Source organism: Felis catus, chromosome A2, assembly GCF_018350175.1.
Source record: "Felis catus isolate Fca126 chromosome A2, F.catus_Fca126_mat1.0, whole genome shotgun sequence".
NCBI lineage: Eukaryota > Metazoa > Chordata > Mammalia > Carnivora > Felidae > Felis > Felis catus.
Genome location: NC_058369.1, coordinates 55528474 through 55551796, shown reverse-complemented (window position 1 = coordinate 55551796; position 23323 = coordinate 55528474). Strand labels below are relative to the sequence as shown.

The 23323-nt window shown below is 53.0% G+C and overlaps 1 protein-coding gene across 3 annotated transcripts in view; it reads right to left on the bottom strand.

Annotated features, from left to right (window-relative positions):
- The window catches only part of WNT7A (Wnt family member 7A), an 83417-nt gene that overhangs the window by 33593 nt on the left and 26501 nt on the right, over positions 1 to 23323 (bottom strand). For all 3 annotated transcript variants that reach the window (XM_045052003.1, XM_045052002.1, XM_011280231.4), the window contains exon 3: positions 9924 to 10195. In XM_045052003.1, the coding sequence (XP_044907938.1) occupies positions 9924 to 10195 (272 nt within the window). The remainder of the gene's footprint in view (positions 1 to 9923; positions 10196 to 23323) is intronic.

Below are 23323 nucleotides of genomic sequence, written 5' to 3'. Positions count from 1 at the left end.
CTGCCTCCCCGCACCCTGCCAGGAGCCTCAAAGCCCAGGGGAGAATAGCTACCCACAGAGCAACCCTCCCAGCAAACTGCGTGGCACCCAGCCAGAGCCTCAATCGCTTCACCTGCAAAATGGGCACAATTTCACCACTCCCTTGGAAGAGCGTTTCAAGCCTTGGCCATCAAAGTGTCAAAGAAAGGTTTTGCAAATTATAAAGTGTTTTACCAATGTTCTTGTTAGAATTATTACTTTGTAATACAACCAATCCTCTAGGCTCCCCCTCCCTCAAATACATACATGTACACACACATATTATGTATATATAAACACGTATGTGTGTATATACATATATAGTACACACACACAACTATATATATACATTACTGCAGGATGAGAAGAGGCTGCATAGAACACAGGCTACAAAGGCAGATGGCCGGGAGGGAATCCTGACTCAGATGCTTTCTACCTCAGCAACCTCAGTGTACCACTTAACTGATCCGTGCCTCAGTTTTCCACATCTGTGAAATGGGAGTGACAACACAGGCCCTTCCCTGTGAGATCATTTACGGAGAGCACCTGGAATGGGCGGGCACGTGTTACATCAGGCCTTGAGAGGGGAGCACAGAGCAGCTGAGTGCTGGGCTCACACTGCCTGCACCCTCCTGGCCCAGAGCCTGGTCCTACCCCCAACATCCAGGGAGACCCTGAGATGAGGTAACTCATTCTGCTACCTCTGGGACTTCCCAGGAGCCTGAGATGCTGCTCAAGTCATTGCCTGGACCTCAGCTGCCCTACTGTGGAATGGGGTTAACAAGGATCCCCCCCCCCCATCTCCCAAGGTTGTTAGGCCAGTGAAACAGATTAACTCCCTTAGACAGAGTGCTGGGACACAGCAAGCACTGGCTGCTGTGAGCAGTGTTGGTTATTTGCAACTCTACGGCACGCTGCAAGGTCATGATTTAAAGAAGCCCATTTCTCAGGCAAGGAGCCCTTTTTCAGGACACACAGGCACCTGGGTTTCTCCTCAAAGGACATGCAAGCTTTCAGAATTAGGGAAAGTGACCCGCCTGCTCCCCCATCTCGCTGGGCCCCACCCCACTCCTCCCTCCTCCCCTCTAAGACCACTCCTGCCCCTCCCCTCCCTGTCTCCCCCACCAGCACTTGGCTCCCCCTCCCTTCATCCCAGCAGATTTGATAACACCCAGGAACCCCAGTCCCCCTCCTGAGGACAAAGGCAGCGATTGTCCCTGGTGGGCGCCTTCTGACTAGGTCTCACCACGGTGAAATTGAGCCCCCTCGGCTTCACCCCACTTGGGAGGCCCCTCAGGGCCCCCTCCCCACTTCACTTCGGTTTCAAATGAGCCCCCTGGCTGAAGGGCCAGCAGCCACACTGAGAATTCCTTCCAAGAGAAATCAGATGGCCACTATTTGAGAACCCCTTGGGCTGGCTAGGGGCCCAGAGGTGAACGGATTCGCTCCCACTGCTGCCAAGACCTTCCCGAGTCCCCTTAATAACAACACCAATATCTGCGCCCACTGCTCCCCCAAGCTGATGGGTGCTGTCCAACAGACCTCCCTGAAAAGATGAAACCGTCTGAGACGGCAGTCATGAGACACATGTGGCCCCCCAGCACTTGAAATGTGGACTGAGGAACTGAACGTTTACTTTTATTTGTTTGTAATTAATTGAAAGTTAAATAGCCACAGAGAGGGGCCCCTGGGTGGCTCTGTTCCTTAAGTGGCTGACTCTTGATTTCCGTTCAGGTCATGATCTCACGTGGTTCACGAGTTTGAGCCCTGTGTCGGGCTCCGTGCTGTTGGACTTACACCGCCAAATTGTACATTTCAAAATGATTAGGATGGTAGGTGTGATGTTATGTATATTTTACTACAATTATAAATAAATACATTTTTTAAAAATAACAAAGAAGCCTTTGTTGATTTCAAAACAACTAGCTCATTAAAAAAACAAATCACAGACTTTGGGACTGGGGGTCAGTAAGTTCTTAGCCCATTAGCAAAAGCACTATCCACAAAAGGAAAACTGATAAATTGGACCTGATCAAAGTTAAAAGCTTACTGCTCTGAAAAGACCCTGTGACAAGGACAGATAGACAAGCCAGACACTGAGAAAAAAACGATTTGCAAAACATGTGTCTGACAAAAGACTAGCATCTAGAATGTATAAAGAAACCTCAAAACTCAACAGTACAAACATAAACAGCCTAATTAGAAAATGGGCACAAGAGGGGCGCCTGGGTGGCTCAGTCGGTTGAGCATCCGACTTCAACTCAGGTCGTGATCTCACGGTTCGTGGGTTCAAGCCCCGAACAGGGCTCTGTGCTGACAGCTCGGAGCCTGGAGCCTGCTTTGGATTCTGTGTTTCCCTCTCTCTCTGCCCCTCCCCTGCTCCCCCCTCAAAAATAAGCAAATATTAAAAAAATTTTTTTGACTCAAAAATAAAAATAAACAGGCACAAGACATGAAAACATTCCACTGAAGAAGATATATGGATGGCAAACAAACACACGGAAAGATGTGCAGCATCATTAGCTATTAGGGAAACGCTCATTAAGGCCACAGTGTGTCGGTGGCCTTACCACTGTCACGCCTACCAAAATGGCAACAGTAAACACCAGCAGCAATGCCAAATGCTGGTGAGGACGCGGGGTAACTGGATCCCTGTACATCGCCGGTGGGGATGCACTTTCTTACAAAGCTAACCAGACAACTACCATCCACCCCAGCGTTCGCACTCTGGGGCATTTATCTCAGAGAAATGTTCCATGCCATGACTGTATCGATGCCAGCATCCTGCTTGTGATATCGTACCATAGTTTTGCAAGCTGTTAGGGAAAACCGGGGAAAGGTACGCGGTATCTTCCTGTGTTGGGGCAACTGCACGTGTATCTATAATATGTCGGCATAAAAAACTTGTACTTAAAAGTACAAGAAACACGGTAAAAGTTGAATTTGAGTTAAACAGCAATAGTTTCTTGGTATAAGTATGTCCCACATAATATTTGGGACATACTCATACCAAGAAACTATTTGTTATCTCAAATTCAAATTTAACTGGGAGTCTTGTATTTTATCTGGCAATCTTATTCCTGGGAAATTCCCCAAGGTAAGAGCAGATACTTGTCATTTCATTCATTCACTCAGCAAAGATCTCTTGAGGACTTAATATGTGCCAGGCACTGTCCTAGGCACAGAGAACCCACCTGTGCACTTACCTCATCCCTACCCTGCGGTGCTGGCATTGAAGTGGAAGAAGACAGGCAATAAAGACATAATGAGCTATGTAAATAAGATAATTTCATATGGGGGTAAGTGTTCCATAGAAAATAAAGCAGAGTAGTATCCAGAGAGAGCTGAAGTAGATGTAGGGGAGGAAAGTCAGGGAGGGACTCCCTGAGAAGGGGAGCAGAGGCCTGAAGGAATAGAAGGAGCTAGTTATGCAAAGATTGAGGGAAGAGCATTCTAGATGAGGAAAGAGCATGCGCAAAGGCCCTGAGGCAGGAACAAGACTGGCAAATTCCAGGAATGCATGGCCTCAGACAAAATTGGTATCCACTGGTCCTAAGAACCCTGTGTCCTCCCCTTCCCCACATGTCAGATCTGGAAGACCTTTCTGAGACCATGGAAGAGACTGAAGCTCTGGAGGCCAAGATTGGCCCAAAGCTGCCACTGGCCCATGTGCCTCAATTCTGAATAGAAGCCTTTCCATCTGGGAAGGTGAGAACCCATAGCTGCTCCTGAATCTGGGGCAGAAATGGAGGGCATGGTGGCCCCAGGAGGACTCAGCCTTGCCTGGGCAGCCGGCTTCAGACCAGGTAGGGCTTGGCTCCTCCTCTGGCCCTCAACGTGCCACCGCTGAGCACTCTATCTGGTCAAATATGCAAGTGGCCCTCTGCACTGCGGAGAGGAGCATAGCTGAGTAAGCCTTATCTGGGCCCCGCCCAGCTGCCAGGGGCCAGGTCTCTGGTGTCCCTTGACTCACAGGCCTGCCTGCAGCCAGGGCAGGGTGGGAATCCAGCTCCCAGGAGCACCCAGACCAGACGGGGCAGGGCAGGAAGGGACAAGACCGACCCCCCCCCCCCCAACACCACTCCCGTGAGCAAGAGGCTGGGCAGGGACTGGAAGGTGACTTCTCACTCCAGTGGCATTCCATCCCCCTGAGCTCACCTCCCTCGGAGCAAGCAGCACATTCCAGCAGGGCCAGCCCCATCCCAGCTGGGCCCCCATCCCTGGGGGCTGCCTCTCTGGGGCTCAGTCACCACACTCCCAGGAAGGGATCTCTGAGGGCCCCTCCCTCCCTCCAGGCCCCAGAGCTGCAGCACACTTCCCTCTCTGTGCACAGCAAGACCTCACCAGCCTGCCCCGCCAGGTGCAATGTGTTTGTGGAGGCTCCAAGAGGCCGGTCTCCTATCCCCCTGGCTGGGGTTCCAGAGCTGGCACCTGGCAGAGGCTGGGCTTTTCTGAACCCCACAGGGGCATTCTACACGTGCAGCGGAATGTCTCTGGAAGGGCCCCCGCACCTGGCTCTCCTTCCACCTCCAGGACTGCTCTTTGGCTCCCCATAGTCCTCCTGCCCCATGCCCACTTCCCAAAGGCAAATGCCCAGCTCTCCTGCTTTCCCACTAGAATCCTCCCTCTGGGCAATCCTACCAAAGGCCAGGGCTTCTGTTACTGCCTCCTGCTGGTGGCTGCCAGGAAGTGGCTCCAGACAAGATCTCTCTCCAGAATTAAGATCTAGGCATCCAGGATACCCCTGGGCACCCCCACTTGCAGGCCACAGGGTCTCCCAGTCCCAAAAGCACCCAAAGGTACCCTGATCATTTCCCCTGACACTGGTCTCCCCCTGCCCCAGGTCCTGATCCCAGTGAGAAGAGGCGTCCACCCATCCATCCCAAACACAACCCAAGGTGGGTCTTGTCTATTCTGCTTCCTGAACAGCTGTCCCTCCCCACTCTCCCGAGGCCCCTGCTGAGTTTGGGCACATGCTGCTGCCCTGCCCCCTTTACTCTGTTGTACACTATGTCCCAGAGAGGAACAGAAACCTGCCTACACACTTCTCCACCAAAGCCTCTTCAGGAACCTCCTGCAGAAGGGGAAAGTCTCACTCCTTGAACTGGCATTCAAGGCCCTGCATTTGGTCCTCACCCCTGTGCAGCCTCATCGCCTATTACCCCTCTCTCCCTGGACACACAGAACACCTCACCGGCCACCTGCACTGCCTGAACTATCCTCCTTCTTCCCACCTGCCTTGTTCACCTGGAGGACTCCTACTTAACCTTCAAAGCCCTGCTAAGGAGTCCCTTCTTCCTCCCAGAGGTCTCCGGACTTCTCCAAGAAGAAGCCACTCCCTCTTCTTTCTGCATTGCATTTCTCCTGTGGAGGGTAGCCCAGAATCCTATTTTTTGTTCCTCTTATCTGACGCTCTCACAAGACTGAGCATCTTGAGGGCGAGAATTGTGGTTAGTTCATCTCCCCAAAAGGCTGGAAATAAATCATGCAAAGCCACAAAAATCCCGCCATCCAAAGATGTCAGCCCAGCGCTTCTGACGCCTCTCTCCCTCCCAACCAAAGATCCTATGATTCCAAACTCCACACGTGAGCATGTGAACCTCACGTTCCACAATCCCAACCTGAGTGGTCTGTGATTTCATTCCAAAAATATCATGCCCCTGATTTTCCAATAGGGAGAGACTATAATTCTAAAATCACCTTCCCAAAAGAGCTGTTGGCACCCCCATTTCTAGCTTCTCCCCTGACCATTCTGATTCGAGGACCGCACAACTTCATGAGACAGTGCGGGGGGAGCCCTGCAGGCCTGCAGCGGTGCCCCTGCCTCCCCAGGCCCAAGGCCCACATCTGCAGGTGAGTGACTGGCTTTGCCCGGGCTCAGACCCGAACTGGAGACCCGTAAGGGCAGGACGCCCCATGGCGTTTATTCTCCCTCATCTGCCAGGTGAGGCGGTGGGCTGCCCTGGGTCCCCCATCACGGGGCCTGCCACCCCACCTCTGCCCCTTAGGACACATAACCCTTCCCTGACTTCCTCCTCCTTTTGCTTCTCACCAGCTGCCAACAAGCCCAGAGCCTGTGGTCGGGTTGAGTCTTGTCTTCTCACAGCAGGGGCAAGGGAGCCAGCGATAAACACATCTGTGATCCTTTCCAAGATGCTCCGTCAGGAGCGGCTGCGGGCTGGCCCCTTTTCTGCTGTCAGCTCCCTACCTCTGCTGTGTGTGGGGCCCACGGAAGCCTACTGTGGGGGAGGTCCTGCGGTGGGACCCCATGTCTTTGAATAACAAATAGCACCCTGCAGGATCCCGCGGGCATCTCCCCACTGGGGCCCTCACCAGGCCCTGACCAGCACCTGAGGGTCCAGAACAAATTGAGGATCAGGGCCCCATTTAACAGATGGGGAAACAGAGGCTTAAAACAGAGATGGGACCCTGAGCTGATATACACTGAGCCTTACTAACCCCAGCTAAGTGGCTGTCCTTGCTCCTGACCACTTAGATATGTGCCTGGACCCTTGGCGGGCCCTGTAGCGGGGAGTGACAGTCTGGCCACCGCAGGGCTAGGCTGGAAAGCTGCCTTCCCTCTGTGCTCTGCCTGAATAGTATGCACCCTACAAAGGGGTGCTCAGGTCTATTCCCGTGTACAACAGGAAGTCCTGAATTCTACTTCCGGGCTCTGGAAAATACATGGCGTCAGGGTAAATGGCTGTTCCAGGAAGGTACCCTCAAGGGTCCTCCCAAACTAGAGTGGAGTTGGTAGGTATGGGGGGTATCCCCTCAGCTGCGTTTCCCTGAGCTGTGAGAGTTGTTCCTGCTCAGAAACATCAAGTTGGACCCAGCCTGCACTCTTCCCAGACCCTGTTCCTGATGCTGCCCAAAGCTGTACTCTGCATCCCTGGTCAGTTTCTATGATTTTCGTACCTCCTCCGCTCCAGAACCATCAGTGACCATGAGGTGCTCAACCATTCACTCTGTACGTATACAGGTCTCTGTATGCCAGGCTCTGGTGTGTGGCCGTGAATGAGACACACAGGGTCTCTGTCCTCATCAAGCTTATTTATGGTCTAGGGAGGGGAGCAAGCTCCAGAACAAGGCAGCATCTGAGAAAAGGCTAAGAAGGAATTGAAAGGGAAGCTTCTCTGAGGAGGGGACATCTGAGCTGAAAGGTGACCAGTAAGAAGAAGGCAGCCCCAGGAAGATCTGAGGGGAGAATGCAAGGCCCTTCTCACTCCTTAACGTGGCAGGTGACCTTGCAGGTAACAGCGGCTGTTACCCCTTCAGGGACCCATGACCCCCAAACTGACCCCAAGTCCCCACCTCTGGCCTTTGGCCACCCCCTCCATACAGCAGACCTGGGTTACCTTCATCTCTCTTCTTTGCTTAGTCAAACCTCACTCATTTGGGGGCCCATCTCCTCCAGGAAGCCCACCAAGGTTGGTTTTCTGATCTCTGACAGTTCCCAGCATCTGCTTCCCCCAAGAGCTGCCTGGAACGGCAACCATGGCCCTCACACCTGCTGCAGTGACATGGCTTCTAAAACCCTCTCTCATGTGATATACACAGGTCCTTTCTTACCCCAGGCTAGGACTTCTCTCCTTCAGTTCTCACAGGGGCCCAACCTGGTAGGCACAGGTGAAGAAACTGAGGCCAGGAGAGGGAAGCCACTTGCCTTCCTTCTGTCCACCCCCAGGGAGTGACAGCTTCCAGGGCGGGAGGGAGCCTGTGATCTGCGACCCCAGCCATAAGGAGTGATCTGACCACAGGAATATAGAGGAATGGGCAGCTGGGAACCCTGGAGGGGTGTGCTGGCTATAGGTAGGCACTCCCAGCCACAGGACTGGATAGGCAGGGCCTTACACTTTACCCCAGGACATCATCCTGGGGCAGGCCAGGTGAGCAGCTCGGCCTGTGTGACTCACCCTGGCAGCCTGGGAGGCTCTGACACACAGGATGTGGCAAGAGGCTGGAGAGGAGAAGGAAGAGAGTGGGAGGCCTGCTTTCAGGCCCGGCTGGCCTGTGTCACTCCTCTGCACACCAGGGGGGCTCGCTCCCCTCTAAGGTGTGCATGCGTGACCCCCGCCACTTGCCAGACAGACTCCCTCTCCCATGACACATGCTCACACGACTTGTAATTATGCCCAGCCTGTGCTGAGGACCACCTAGGTGCCAGGCCCTGGGGTAAGTGCTCCCCTGCCCCGTCTCTTTCCCTCTCCACCTCAGCCCCGAGGACACTCCTGCCAGCTCTGCTTCCTTCTCGTGAAGGAAGGAGCGACAGAGCCAGAACGCGAACCCAGGCAGCCTGCTGCCAGCCCGTGCTGCGACCACCACGCCGTGGCAGCGCGTGGCCAGCTCGAGAGCTAGGAGCACTGGGTTCGAATTCTGACCTTGCTCATTAGCTGTGGGAACCTCGGCTTGTTACCTAACCTGGGAAATGGGGATCATGATAAGACCATTCATAGGAATGCCTTGAGGATGAAGTGAGCGGATGCCTCCAGAGCTAGAAGACCACCTGACCGACGAGCAGGCTCTGGCAGAACAAGATTGGTGCCCCTTAACCATCTGTCGCCTGAATGGGCAGCTTGCGGCCCACACTTTGCCAGGAGATGTATGTGTTGGAGCCTCTGGTCATCTTCCTTTTCACCTTTTTCTGTATTTTTTAAGAGCTACCGGTGACTACCAGTTCTAAACACCCAGACTTAAAAACGAAGGGACTGCACAGAAAAATCTGAGTGTAAAATCGGAAGGTCCGGCCACAGTGGGCCGCATTCCCACAGAGCCACACCAGGCAGGAACCACGCTGGGCTCCTTGGTTCGCCATAGCCCTGTGCACGGTTTCCCTCGTTGTTGTCACTTCTGTTCCTGCCCGGCTCCTGTGGCCTCCTGTAGTGCCCGCACAGGTCCTGTCACTGTGGTGGTCTATCCCCCACCCAGGTGGCACGGAGCCCTCACTCCCAATCTGCCCTGTCTCACAGAGGCTTCTCTATCGAGCTCCAAGCGGCCCCCAGAGACTTTCCTCTCCCAGCACCTCCTGGGCCTGGGGGCTCCAGCGTGGGCTCCCAGCACTGTGGCCTTCACAGGCACTTACAGAGACCACTCCCAACCTCAGGCCTCTGTCTGGGACAGCACCCAAGCCAGGCAGCACTGACTTGGGAGCCCCGAGATGCCTGGTCAAGCTGCTTGTGCTTGAATACTTCTTGGGACGGGGGGCTCACTTTCTTGGTAACTCAATCTGTTTCTCAACGGCCGTGGCTTGTCCTCACACCGGTAGGACCTGCCTCTCTGTGACACCACCCACCCATGGGCCCTCACTCTGTACTCTGGGCCTGAAGACCCATGTGCCCCCTTGCCTTGGGACAGCCAGCTCCTCGTGGGAAGAGATGTCCAGCCCCCTTTCAATCCCAGCACCTCCACTAGAAACATTCCGAAACATCCCTGACTCTCTTCTAAGCTGAGCCCAGAATCCAGAAGGATCTCAGGAGGCAATAAAGACAGAACAGTCACCCATATCTTGACTAAGGTGAGCAAGGACATTTCAGCGGCCCCGGCAGCTGCTCCACAGGGATGATTCTTACTGAACTCACCTCACCTCCTCCCCACAATCAGAGATCTGTATAGCTGATTTTGTGGGCCCAAGGATAAGACATCACATCCGTCCCTTGTTCCATCTTGCCAAGTTCCATCCAGTTTGTTTTACCAGAGACTCGGTTATTCAATCTCTCCAGTAACTGACACACTTCACGCCATACCCAGATCCTGACCAGCAGCAAATCGACGACAGAGTCCAGCCGAATGAGGCTGAGGGCAGAGCCCTGGGGCTCACCACCAGACACCCAACACCAGCCGTTAGGAATAAGCTGTTTCACAGCACATCTGCCAGAGCCGCCCGGCTCCCCTCCCTGGCTGCCTACCTTTCGGCCCGCCTCGTTATTGTGTAAGTTCATGAGAGTCCGGGCATTCTGCTTGATCTCCCGGGCATCCACAAAGACCTTGGCGAAGCCGATGCCGTAGCGGATGTCGGCAGAACAGCCACCCCACTTCCAGCCCTCGTCCCGGTGGTACTGGCCTTGCTTCTCCTTGTCGCAGCCACAGTCACTCAGGTTGCCTTGGGTACAGGCAGCTGTGATGGCGTGGGCCACACCGGCGGCAATGATGGCGTACGTGAAGGCAGCCTCCCGGCTCCCTGCAGGGAGAAGAGTGGAGAGACTGGGGTCAAGTCCGGGGCACCCTGGGAGAAGGCCAGCCTGGATAAGAAGGGGAGCCGAGCTCACTGTAATGCTCTGCAAAGACGGACTGAGTGCCTACCGTTCCTCACCCCCGAGAAAGCTCCGTCTGGGGCCGATGACAATGCCCGACACCCGCCAGCATGCACACACCCATTCAATCCTGTCACTGAATGCCCTTGGGGTGTCAGCTGGGCAGCGCAGGGGTTGTCCGGCTTCCGGAGGGTTGGATGAGGGGACCTCTCTGTCGATTCCCACCCACTCCCCGCCACACTTGATGTGGCCGTGTAAACTGTGTGCACACTAACGGCAACACACTACAAAGCGGCATTTCTTAAAACACCTCCAGTGTGCACAGGCCCTGGAGCCAGAGGCCTGGGCTCAGATCCCAGGACCGTCAATCCCTGGCTCTGAGACGTTCAGCCAATGACGACTCCTCCCAGTGTCTCAGTCTCCTCAGCTGTAAAATGGGGACATGGCCATCGTGCCTTTCTCAGAGCAATGACAGAGAACGTTAAGAGTTTGTCCGTGTCAAGCTCTCGACTCCGTGCCCGGCTCATGGCACCTGCCTGACACAGCAGGTCTTGCGTCTGTGGTCCCTATTATCGTGGCTGTGTGTCGCCTATAAGGCCCATCCCCTCCTCTTCCCCATGGTCCTCTCACTAGACTGTGAGCCTCTCCAGAGAAGGCTGGGACCTGGCCCCTTCGTGTCTGTGTCCTCAGGCATCATCAGTCTGATAGAGAAGGCAAGGTGTAGGGAAGGGATGGGGACTGCCCACAGTCAGGGTGGAAAGGGGCAGGAAGGAGCCTGGACAGGAAGGTTCAGTGGAGGGAGGGTGTTTGGGGGGCACCTTTCCCACAGGTCTTCCCAGCTGCGTGGAGATGGCATAAATCCTGTAAGGATTTACAAAGGCTCTGCAGGATGGTGCTAGGGCTTTAAGTGGGAGTAAAAGGGTCCTGAGTAGCTGGAGCACAGCAGCGCTGTCACCCTGCCCCTTAACCTCTCTGAGCCTCAGTCTTTCCATCTGTAAAATGGGTCCGAGAGCAGCATCTGCTGTATGGAATGAAGATGAACCCAGGCACTCTCTGGGAAGCCCCAGTGAGCCCTCAGTAAGTCCACTCTCACAGTGGGGTGGGGTGGTTCAGGGAGGGCTCCCTGGAGGAAGAGGCCCCACACCCAGAGCAGGCAGATGAGGCAGGGCTGACCAGTCATGAAGGGGCAGGGAGAGGGTTCCAGGGTGCTGTGATGCACGTGACCTCAGCAGTGGGTGAGGCAACCTCCAAGCTGCTTCTGGCCTCAGGTCACACTGATGCACACTCAGGTAGATGCCTCCCCCATCCACCCCGCATCCACCTCCTGGCCTCGCCCACCCGGGCTGCTGAGACACAAAGAGCCTGCCTCCCACCCCATCCCCAGCCACTGCTCTCCCACTGTCTGATGTCGGCCTGCCCACCCGAGAGATGGCTTCGCTCTACCAGGGCGCTTTGCTCCGCCATCCCGTGCCAGCCCGTCCGTGGCACCCCTGTTCACACAGCGCCTCCAATCCCAGCCCCACCACTTCCGGACTGTGACTCAGGCAAGCTCCTTGTCCTCTCTGAGCCTCAGTCTCCCTGCTTGTGAAATGCAGATGATGCCAGTGCCTACCTGACAGGAGCTGCTCAGAAGGAAAAGGAGTGGGGGTGACCTGCTTAGCCCAGTGCCTGGCTCACCAAACACCCCTAAACTGGGCACTCTCTCCTTTTCACTGTACCTCAAGCTCGAACCTGGAAAAAGGCATTATTTCAGCACCTACCAGGTTCCTGACCCTGCACACCTTATCGATCACATTAGTATTAGAAACCGTGTGTGTGTAACACGTGCCCTGCAGAGCGCTGAGCACAAGGGAGCATCGACAGGGGACAGCCCCAGCGTGGACAGGGGACAGCCACAGTGTGGGCACATGCACAGGCTGGACCTCAGGCAGGCTGGATTCCTGACAACGCTTTCGTTCTGTGAAATTAAGAAATGCTGCGTAAGATCGTCCGCTGCGCGGCCGGGCTCACAGGAAGGCAAGGGAACCCATAGGGGCCGTGTGTTGAGGACAGAGCTGATCACCAGCAGGGCGAGTAGGCATGGGATGTGGCCATCTTGTGTCGCTGGGCTCTGCAGAAAAGGGAGCTCATGAATTAAGGCCTCAAGGCCTGGTGATCAGGCCCTGGGTCCCAGAGGGGCAGGACATTGGAAAGGAGCTACTACTTGATGGACAGAATTGCAGAGAGGGCACGCTGGGAAAGTCGCTGCTCACGCACACACACCCAGCAAAGCAGGACAATAAACAGGCTACCTGAGGCAGCACAGGAGGTGGGAAGGTAAGGGGTGAGGACATCAGAATCCTGGAAACTGGGAGCCTTGTCCCTGCCTTCGAGATATGGCTCAGACTTGTCCTTCTGCATGCTCAGGGGTTCCCAAGTCAAGGGGGAAGACTGGCCCCAGGCCGGTCATTCCCTAAGACCCCTCGAGAAGCAAAGATAAAGCTGCCAGGCACCAGCTCACAGGAGAGTATGAAACACACGAGGAAATAATATACTAGATTCAGCCAACAGTGAGATTAGACCCTCAGTGACACCAAAGGAAAGAGTAATGAGATGGAGAGCATAAAGAGAACAGGATGGGGGTCATTCCCCTTCCACCACTTCCCAGCTGTGTGACCTCAGGTGAGTCACCTAACCTCTCTGTGCTCCAGTTCCTCCACTATAAAATAGGGACGGCAACCACCCACTTTCTTAGGGTAGCTGAGAGGATTAGAAACACTAACAAAGATAAAACATTTAGCACAGAGCCTGGTATGAGAAAGGGGCCCAGATACTAGATTTATTACGATTTCTATTCATGACGGTAGTAACAGTTTTTTTTTAATTTATTATTTTTTAAATTTACATCCAAGTTAGTTAGCATATAGTGCAACAATGATTTCAGATTCCTTAATGCCCCTTACCCAAGTAACAGTTCTTTATGAGAGGTTGAGGAGGTAAAGAGTAGGAGGCAACGCTGATCTTCATTTATGGTTGAAGAAAACGAGGCCAAGAGAAAGGTCTGGCTTGCCCTGGGGCCACCCAATGGGTGGGCAACAGAGCTGAGCTGCTGACTTGGCCTCCAGACACCCCATATAGATCAAGTCTGTCCCCAGGGATTAAATGGCCAGAGGTGCCGCAGCAGCTGAAAGGAGACTGTGTCCCCTTTATCAGACCAAGAATGGAGTATGCAAATTGAGGAAGGCGGGGGGGGGGGGGGGGGGGGGGGGGAGGGGGGAGCCAGGCCCGTCATCTGAGACTTGCCCTTCTCCCAGACTCCTCCCTGGAGGCGGGGCCAGGGGCAGGGTGGGGAGGGGTGGGACCAGCGTCCTTTGTGGTAATTTTGTGTGCAGTGCAGGTGATCTGCCCCTGGTCCCTCTGAGCCCCCTGAGCAGCGCACACCAATGCAGGTGGTGAGGGGCAGACAACGAACTAAACACGGCTTCTGTTCCCAGGTACATCCACTTAGGTTGGGGAAGGGCAGTTGAACCCCCACACAATTAACTCCCCTAAGTTCAAGGTGGACCCCACCCCCTCTCCCCGCTCCACAATGAAGTCCCATCATGGGCCATGGCCTGCCCCTCCCCGCCAAGCTGGCTCTTACCTCAGCACCCACTGCCCCTGAAAAGTGAAAATTGTGGCTTAAGAGTTCCCAGGGGCCCAAGTACTGGCTGCTCAACCCCAATGCCTTGGGGTGCTAAAGGGTCACTGTGAGCCCTGCCATTGACCTTGATGTGGGCCTTGCCCACCTACATTAGACTGGCACTGCCTGATCCCCCCTCCCTTTCTCCCCCACCCCCCATCTGACCACTGAGGAAACTGGCCTGTGCATCAGGCTACCTGCGTATCTAACGTCAGGCCTGTTAACCGCTTTAAGCCTCTGTTGTTTCTTCTGTGAAATGGGCATAATGACAGCATCTAGGTATCATGGGCTACTGAGCAGACTGAACCACAGAACGAGGGAAGGGGCTGAGTACAGAGCCAGGCATGTAGTAAGTGTTCAGTAAATGCCAAGCATCGTTGTTGTTTTTGTTATTATTACCCCCAGGTCCCATTTTGCCTCACTGTGCTCCATAATGCCCCGAAGGATAAGACAGCCTCACACAGAGGCAAGTGGGTGGGGTTGAGCCAGCCATGTCTGCCTGCCCAGCCAAACTGCAGGTTCACAAGGCGACAGTGACCACATCTGTCTTGCTTCCATTGTTTACAACCCCCCCCCCCATAATGCGTGAGGGATGAATGAAGGAGCAGGTCTGTTTCCAATTTCAACCCCGCCAGGAGCTGGATGACCTTGCACGAGTCACTTAACCTCTCTTCGTCTCCATTTCCACACCTGTTCGTGTCACCTACTCTGTAGGAAGAAATATGTCTCACCTAGCACAAAGCTGGTGCTTAAATAAACTGCAGTGAGTATTGCAGACATTATAATTGATAAAATTACAGGCACACTGTTGGGAGATACAGAAAGAAAACTCCCCTCCCCCCCATTTGGTTTTTTTACATAGCCCTCCTGCCATTTTAGATTGATTTGCTTATTGTCTGTTCCTCACACACCTACCACTCCCATCCCCCCACTGGAATATAATTTCCTTGAAGGTAAGCACTCTGTCATGTTCCCCATTGGGTCCCCAGGGCCTGACACATAGTAGGTACTCGGTAAATTTCATTGCATGAATGAATGAATGAATGAATGAATGAATGAAAGCTTCAAACGGTGGCCAACAACTTTTTTTTAGGGCTTATTTGCCAGGCTCCCGGCTAGGCAATTTGGGAAAGTCTGCTCACCTATTCCTTAGGAAAACAACCCCGACTGAAAGGTTCGGAGAAGGTCTGACAGGAGGGTGGGGAACAGTGGTGAACTCAGCCCATTCAGCCTACTTCCTCCAAGATACCAGCACAGAGTTAGCCAGAAGCTGGGGTTTTTGAGGGGGGTTTTGGGTTCAGGGAGAAGGCCTGAAAGTAACATTTGTTGAGCACCTACTATGTGCTAGGCCCATACTTGGCTCTCTGTGTCGTGTTTCCCAACTGCCCTATCGGTAGACGTCACTGTCCACAATTTTACAGATGAGGAAACCGACGCTCTGAGAGGTAAAAGTGATTCACTGAGGCCACCCACCTACAAACTGGCCACAACTGGGATTCTGGACCCAAGTGTCCTTTCTCAGCCCCACCCACCTCTCTTCCTGGCTCCTCGTTGAATCCGGAAGCCCACGGTTAAGAGAGATTCTTTTGGCTTAAGGCATGGATGCTTATCAAAATGCCTTTATTTCTGTCAAGAGATGCCATTAGGTTATCAGTTAAAACCTATCAACAAATAATTTATAAGACCCATTCAAGTGAGATGGCTTGCTAAGCTAAGAGCCAGTTTTGATGGCAGGGAGAAGGTAGAAAAGGATTCCAGAATCTTAAAATCTCAGACTCTCAAGGTGAGAGGCCATGTTACACTGCATCCATCCGTGGGCTCTTCCTGCACCCATCCCACGTGAGTAACACCTTGATTTATCAGTGAGGAAACTGAGGCTCAGAAGAATGACTTGCCCAGACAGAGCCAGGATGCAAACTTTGAGGGGCAATGCCCTACACCCTGGCCATTCTCAGGGCTCCCAGGACAGCCCGTGTCTCAGCTGCTTGGGTGATTTCCTGAAGGCCACCTTGTTTGTCTCTTATGAGACATCTGCAAGAGTGCATTTAGGGTGTCTGTTTATGACATCCTATGCCCAACGGCATAGTTCATCATAAGCATGGCAAAGTCATAAAATGCTTATTATTTGAGAGGCTCTTTCCTAAGCACTCAATATAGATCAACTCAATCCTGGCAACTGCCCTATGAGGTATGGACCATTACTATCTCCATTTTACATATGGGGAAACTGAGTCCTGGAGAGGTGACGCAACCTGCCAGGACTTAAACTTGGCTCAGCTCCAGAGTCGGACCCACTCTCCTGCCTCCAGGTCATGACACCCACTCAGTCCTCCTGACCCCGACCCAGGCACTTTCCCAGATCTTCCACATGGAGTCACTGAGCAGCACACGCTGGGCTTGGCCACTGCTGACCACGCGCCCTCCAAGAACAGACCCACCCCCCCCTCTGCCTGGAGAGTCTACCTGTCTCTCCTACCCCTGAGCTGAGGAAGAACCTCCATCAAATCTCCTGGACCAAGCCATGTGCCCTGTGCCATCACTCCACAGATATTTCTTAAGCACCTGTCACGTGCTGGGGCCTGGGGATACCGACAGGAGAGACTCAGACATGGCCTTGCCTTCAGAGGGGAACAGACAGCACAATCACATCATTCAGTGGCAGCTAAGGACTCTGAAGAACATAAGACAGGGCAGTGTTGCTAGCCGGGTGCACCGGGGGTCGTGCCTTTAGAGCTCAGAGGAGGCAGCTATGCAGCTCTCTGTGAGGAGCCCGCGTGATGACCCTGACACAGAAGAGCCGTTGGCAGAAGCAGGAGAGCCAGGGGCACAGGGGAGCCGAAGCTCTCAAGGGCGGTGGCAGGTTCTGCTGGCTCCACCATCCTGCCCTGCACAGAGGCATCCTCAGAATCAGAGAACAGACTCCCAGAGCTGCAGACGTAAATTCCTCCTGGAATGATAGGTTCATGGAGTCCAGGAGACTTGCCCAAGGTCACCAGTGACTCAGCGAGACTAGGGGGACTAGAACGAGGCTCTTCTCCTGGATCCCAGCATGGGGTCCCCACTCTCACCTCCACCACATCCTCCTTAACTCTCAGGGCACCCACATCTCCCAGTAAACTTTCCATCCAGAAGCCCAGGTAACTGGCTTTAGCTCAGAACTTGGATACGATGGAGCTTATCCGTCCTTCCTCCTCTCTACTCCTTATTCGGCTGGGGGGACCCTGAGCAAGGGCTCTGCCTCCCCAAATCTCAACTTTCCCATCTGTGAAACGAGAACCACCAGGAGGACACTGCCAAGTTTGCCATGAAGAGTAGTGCACCCTCTGTGTAAAGAGCCCAGGCCCTAGGAGGTGCTCAGGCAAGTGTTATCACTGAGGTGAACATGGGGAGCCCGAATGGTGCCCTCCACACAGCCCAGCTCCATAACGATCCCGGTGGGTACAGAGGAAATAAACTGATGACCAAGCCTGCCCGAAAGATTCCATTCCACCGCCCTGTGCAGCCACCGTAAATGGTTTGCACCGGAATATTATCTGGGTGTATTTACGGTATCTTACTGGAAACCACAAAGTGCATTGTATTTTTTTTTCTTTTGCTATTTAAAGCCAATGGGTCAGAGAGTGAGCAATCTGCAGTGACACGGGCTGAAATATATGATGATTTGGAAAATATACAGATGGAAAAAGGTTGCTTTTGCCAGTCCCGTGGCATGGCAGCTCACAGCCCTTCTGGGCTCAGAATGCCACATCTGGCTGTCTCCATCCAGAGGAACTAGAGAGCTTCTCGGTGAACAACTGGAAGAACTGGGGGTGCTGGGAGTACATGTCTGGGCTGAGCCTGGCTAAGATAATAGGCCCTTAGAGCTGGAAACTAGGGGAGGGGCATGTGCAGGCCCCCAGTCTCCACCCTTCTCTCCTGCCTCAGTTTCACCTCAGGGTCTCTCTTCTCACTGGGCAAAGCCAGCGCATCCTGCTGACCGTCCACGAAGGGTCAACATCTGCCCCTTCCTGCCTCCATGCCTTTGCGCATGCTGTTCCATCAGCCTGGACATGGTCTTCTTCCCATCTGCCTGGTGAGAGGCAGGTGTTTTCAAAGCAGGGCCCTACAGGCGATAAATCTGGTTTCACATTCTGGTTCCACTTCCCAGTGGCAGGACCTTAGATGAGTTCATTGACCTCTCAAGGCCTCAGTGTCCTCCTTTGTAAACTGGGAATATAGTCACCTTCTTCAGGTCGCTTGGATGGTTAAAAAACCAAAGCACATGACAGAATCTGTCAATCCCTTATCCACACCTGGTAAGGGATCAATAACCAGTAGCTCTTACAAGATGCACTTTTGGTTCACCAGCTCCAGTGCCCCCTCCCTGAGGGACCTTCCTGATATGCCCCTCCTTCTGCTTGTGGCCCAGCACCTTAGCTCTCCTTACTTGGTGTTGAATTGAATTCTGTCTCTTCCCACTAGATTGTGGGGAGCTGGATTATTTATCTGCGTAGCCTCCATAGTTGAATGAGTGAATGACAGTGTGTGTAAAAGCGTGTAAGCATGTGAGTGTGTGTGTGTGTCTGTCCACCATATGAAAGCTGGAAAGAGAACATTATAACAAAAGACTCATCTCAAAGAATAGTGTCAGGAGAGCTAAAACCCAGGATGAACTGAGGCTTGCAAAAAAAAAAATGCAAAGGAGACAAAAAGTCCTTTGTTAGCTGCGTTCTAAGCAAGAATAGGGAAAGAATAGGTCTTTCGCTCAGGCAAGATGGCGCATTGTTAAGAAATGGCAGAGAGAAAGTGGAGCTGGCCCGCCCCTTGCTTCTGTCTCTCTCACTCACTGGAAAGGCCTTCGAATCCATCCTTCCAAGCAGTCATTAGCTCACCAGACGTGTGCTTTGGCTGTTTTCACAGCCTGAAATGGGTAAAAAGACGGAGCCATTTGTGTGAGGCACGGATTCCCAGACGAGGGAACCTAGGCCCAGCGGGTCACCCTGCTCTAAAGAGTGCCACAGGAGCAAAAGCCTAGAAATGCATTAAAGTCATCCGGTGTGCAGACACAGGAGGGTGGTACTCCCCTCCCAGGGCCTGGATCCTAGGTCATCTGTGCCCATCCCTGGAAAAATTCCGGCGGGGGAGTACCAAACAGGAGGTCGTGAGTATCTGGAAAAGAATGCAGCCGTCCCGCATGTCGGGAAATCACCATTTCTTTGTTGACAATAATGCTGGGGACAGAGCAAATTTCTATATGTGCTAAGAATGTGATTATCTTCCCACATCCTGTCTCTCCCCTGACACAAGGGAAAGAAATTCTTCTGACAGCTCCCCTCCCAGGCAAAGCACTGGCGGACTGATTCATGCCCACCTCTCTCTCCAGCCTCTTTCTGCCCTCCCTCCCCCACACCCTAGAGTCCAGGGTGTCCGGATCACACTCCGGAACCCCTGGCTCTGGGCTGGGTCACACCTGCAAGCCTCTCCTGACGGCTTCTCCCCTGCCACAGCCTTCCCCCCTCTAGTGTGGACCAGCCCATCACAGATGACCCCTGCAGGCAGCCTTCTGTGCTACAGTCTACCTGGCTGGTGCCCTCTCCTCGCCTACGAGATCCCAGAGCACATTTTCTGCTCTGATGTTGCTGTCTGTCCCCACCAAACTGTGAGCACACTGAAGGCAGAGCCATTTCATCAGTCTACCACACAGAAGATTCTAGTAAATATCTGTGGGACCAATAAATGAATGAATGGCGGACACACGGTGGGGCAGGGGAAGCTTGTGGTGTGGGAGCCCATGAGCATTTAAATTCTAAAAATTCAACCAAAAGCACCTAGGGGAAAAATAAATAAAAACACTGTATGCGTGGGAACGTAAATTGGTGTAGCCACTATGGAAAAGAGTATGGAGGTTCCTCAAAAAATTAAAAATAGAATGATCATATGATCCAGCAATCCCACTTCTGGATACATATCCAAAGGAAACAAAATCACTCTCTTGGAAAGATACCTGCACCCTGTGTTCACTGCAGCATTCCTTACAATAGCCAAGATGTGGAAACAACTTCAGGGTCCATCAATGGATGAATGGACAAAGAAAACGTCATGTGTGTGTGTGTGTGTGTGTGTGTGTGTGTGTGTGTGTGTGTGTGTTTTATGATATATACATAAAATGTGATATATAAATGGGATATACATATATATGCATATACGTGCATGCACACACACACACACACATATGTGTGTGTATATATATATATATATATATATATATATATATATATATATGAGTGGTGTTTCTTGTGGGGTGGGGGGCAGGGGCTGCCTCTGCAGAGCATTCTACCAGATGGTCAGTGAGTCCAAGGTCAGAGATGAGTGGGTCCTTCAGGAAAAGCCTGCTCAAGCTGCTCTCTTGTCTGTAAGACTTTTCAGGGCCTTTAATACGCTGGTGGGCATTCTGGCTCCCCCAAGTAGGGAGCTCCCCAGTTTGTCATCCAGGGAGCCCTCCTATGTTTCTCCAGAGACGCTGGTGGAGGAAGGGAGCGGGTGGACAGTATCATTCTGCTGAACAGATCCTGGGAACGCGTCTTTTTGAATCATGCCATGGGGAAGGGGTCTTCCCTAGGCCTTGACCTAATTAGCATGTTTACCCCATTTGAAGCCAATGCAAAGGTGGAAGGGAGAGCCAACAGAATGCCAGGCTAAAACGGATTAAAATGAAATGTGCGGGAATGAATGTTCAGCCTCGTATTGAGGTCAGAATGAAAAGCATCCACTCACACAACAGAGGGAACAGAGTGCTTCCTGTGTGCAAGGTACCACCGACCTGGGAGTCAGAAGATAAATAAGACCTGGGCCTTGTCCTCAAGGGCTCAGTGCAGCTGCTGGCACATAGGATAGAGAGGAGCTCCGGGGTCATGTGTTTCTTCATGTGTGCTCTGAGCACCTACTGTGTGCCAGGCCCTGGGTGGGGCATCCCAGGAGAAGATGCTTGACAGGCCTGGGTTCCATGGACACCCCCACAGTCAGGGAGAAGATTGATATTGGACACATCTTTGCAAAAGTAAGCAATGTCCCTTCTGAAGGTGGTAAGTGCTGTAAAGACATCAGAACAGATTGACCAATCTCAGGCTGGACAGTCCAGGAAGGCCTCCTGGAAGAGGTGGCATTTGGGTTGAGACCTGCATGATGCTGGAGCAAGCAGGTTACCTGCCATCTCTTGGCAGCTGCTCCCTTTCACCCTTCTCCTCTGCCTCCTGCTCCAGAGGGAGCTGAGGGCAGGTGTCTGCACCAGTACCCAGGGAGGTCCCCACATCCTCTGGTGCCCGTCTGTGGTCACCATGCCCTCCATGTACCAGGCGCCATGTCAGAGGCCTCCGTCTGCTTCCTCACAGAGCTGCCTTCTGGCCCAAGAGAGAGATGATAGCAACATCACAACTATGATTTCCGGAGCACATCCTATGTGCCAGGCGCAGTTCTGAATGCTTCATGGGGACTAAATGATCTCAGCCCATGGGACACAACCTATGGAGCAGACACTATTATCACTGCCGTGTGGTCAAGGTCCACAGCTAGTAAATGGGGAAGCCAGGAAAAGAACCAAGCGGGCAGTCTAGGGGCTGAACTGTTATACAGTGCTGCACAAATGAGCAAATAGGGAATATGCCCTGGAGTAGTGAAGTGATACGAAAAATCTGGCAAGGTAAGGGGCAGATAGGGACAGGTGGTCGACGCTACCCATGGGTGTCCTCAATGGAAGGACAAAAGAGCATCCCAGCAGAGGGGACAAGGCAGGGCAAAGGCGTTGAGGTGAGAAGGGCTTTGGTATGCTTGAGGGTGGAAAGAAAGGCAGAGGGGCTGGAGATGGAGGGGAGAGGGGGTCTGGGTGCAGGTCACAGCGGTCTGTAAAGAACCAGGGGGCCTGTTGGTATTTTATTCCTGGAGGAACAGTAAACCACTACAGGGTTTTGCACATTGGTGGGGGGGGGGGGTGGCTGCCATGATCAGAGCAATGCTGGGAAGATGCTATGCCGGATGGCTGTGCAGCTGGGGAGGCGGGGGTACGTGAGGAGGCTGATGTAGCTATCTGGGCAACAAGTCTCTAAAGATGGAGGTTTTGAACCAGGAGGTGGTGGTGGAGCTGGTGAGAGGTGGACAGACTGGCAGACACAATTCACAGGTAGAGTCAAAATGGTGAGCTTAGATTAGCAATTGCACCGGTAGCCTCTCCCTATTCTTCTCTGCATCTCCTCACTCTGTTGCACCAAGAAAAAAACCCAGTGCATGCATCCCCAATTCGTTGAGCTCATCTTTGTCTGAGATGGGCATGTGAGCCTCCTGGGAGGGACAAAGGGATACCTTCTGATGGCCCTAATTTACAGGTGCCAGGATTTTAAATCCTGCACAACGTTGCCACGCGACTCCCTCATTCTGCAGATGGGAAGACTGAGATAGGAGAGGTGAGGTACTCTCTCAGAGTCCTCAGCAAGGTAGTGGTGGGGCTGGAATGGAAACCTGGCCATGTGACTTTGATCCCAGTGCTCACTTGGTTGCCACATGGCCCAGCAAGACAAGGTTCTCAAATACGTGGCATCTTCGAGAATCTCAAATCTGGCAGGCTCACACAAGGAGAAGAATATCCCAGCATCAGAGAACTCATTACCCATCTCAGCTCTGCCACAAAACAGCCATGTGACTTTGGTCAGCCTCCACCTCACTCAGAGCCTGAGATGAAGGTAGACAGACCTCCTGTCGGGGGGCAGATGAGGCCATACATGAGGAAGGGCTATCGCGGTGCCTGGCCCTCACGGATCCTCAATGAAAAGACAAAAGAGTGAACCCCACATGAGCCACCATAGCCTGGGGTGCTATCTGATCCAGCCTCACTCCCCTGCACCATGACTCAGTACTACTACCACAACAGTCAAACCTGAGGCAAGAACACACAACTGGATGGAAAAATGGGTAAAAAGCATGAACAGGCAACTCACAGAAGAGTAAACATGTAGAGCCAGTAAATATAGGAAGAGGGTTCACCCGACTTACTTCTCAGGAGAATGCAAATCAAGACGACAGTGAGAAAGCATTTTATACCCAATCCCTAGGCAAAAATGAAGTCTGGATAATTCCAAGTGTTGCAGAGGCTGTGGATCAACACTGCTGGCTGGCAGGAGTGGCACCTGGCACAATCACTGTGGAAATCAGGTTGACATTCATACCTGTGACTAGCAATTCCATTCCTCTGTATACACCCAAGAGAAACACATGCACATGGGCCCCGGGAGACGTGAACAGGGAGGCGTGTGGTGGCAATGTGACAATAAATGCTTAGAGGCAACCCAGATGTCCCACAACCAAAAGCACAGGAGCATAGATTAGAGTCTATTACCGCAGCTAAAACGAATCAGCAACAGCTAAAGGA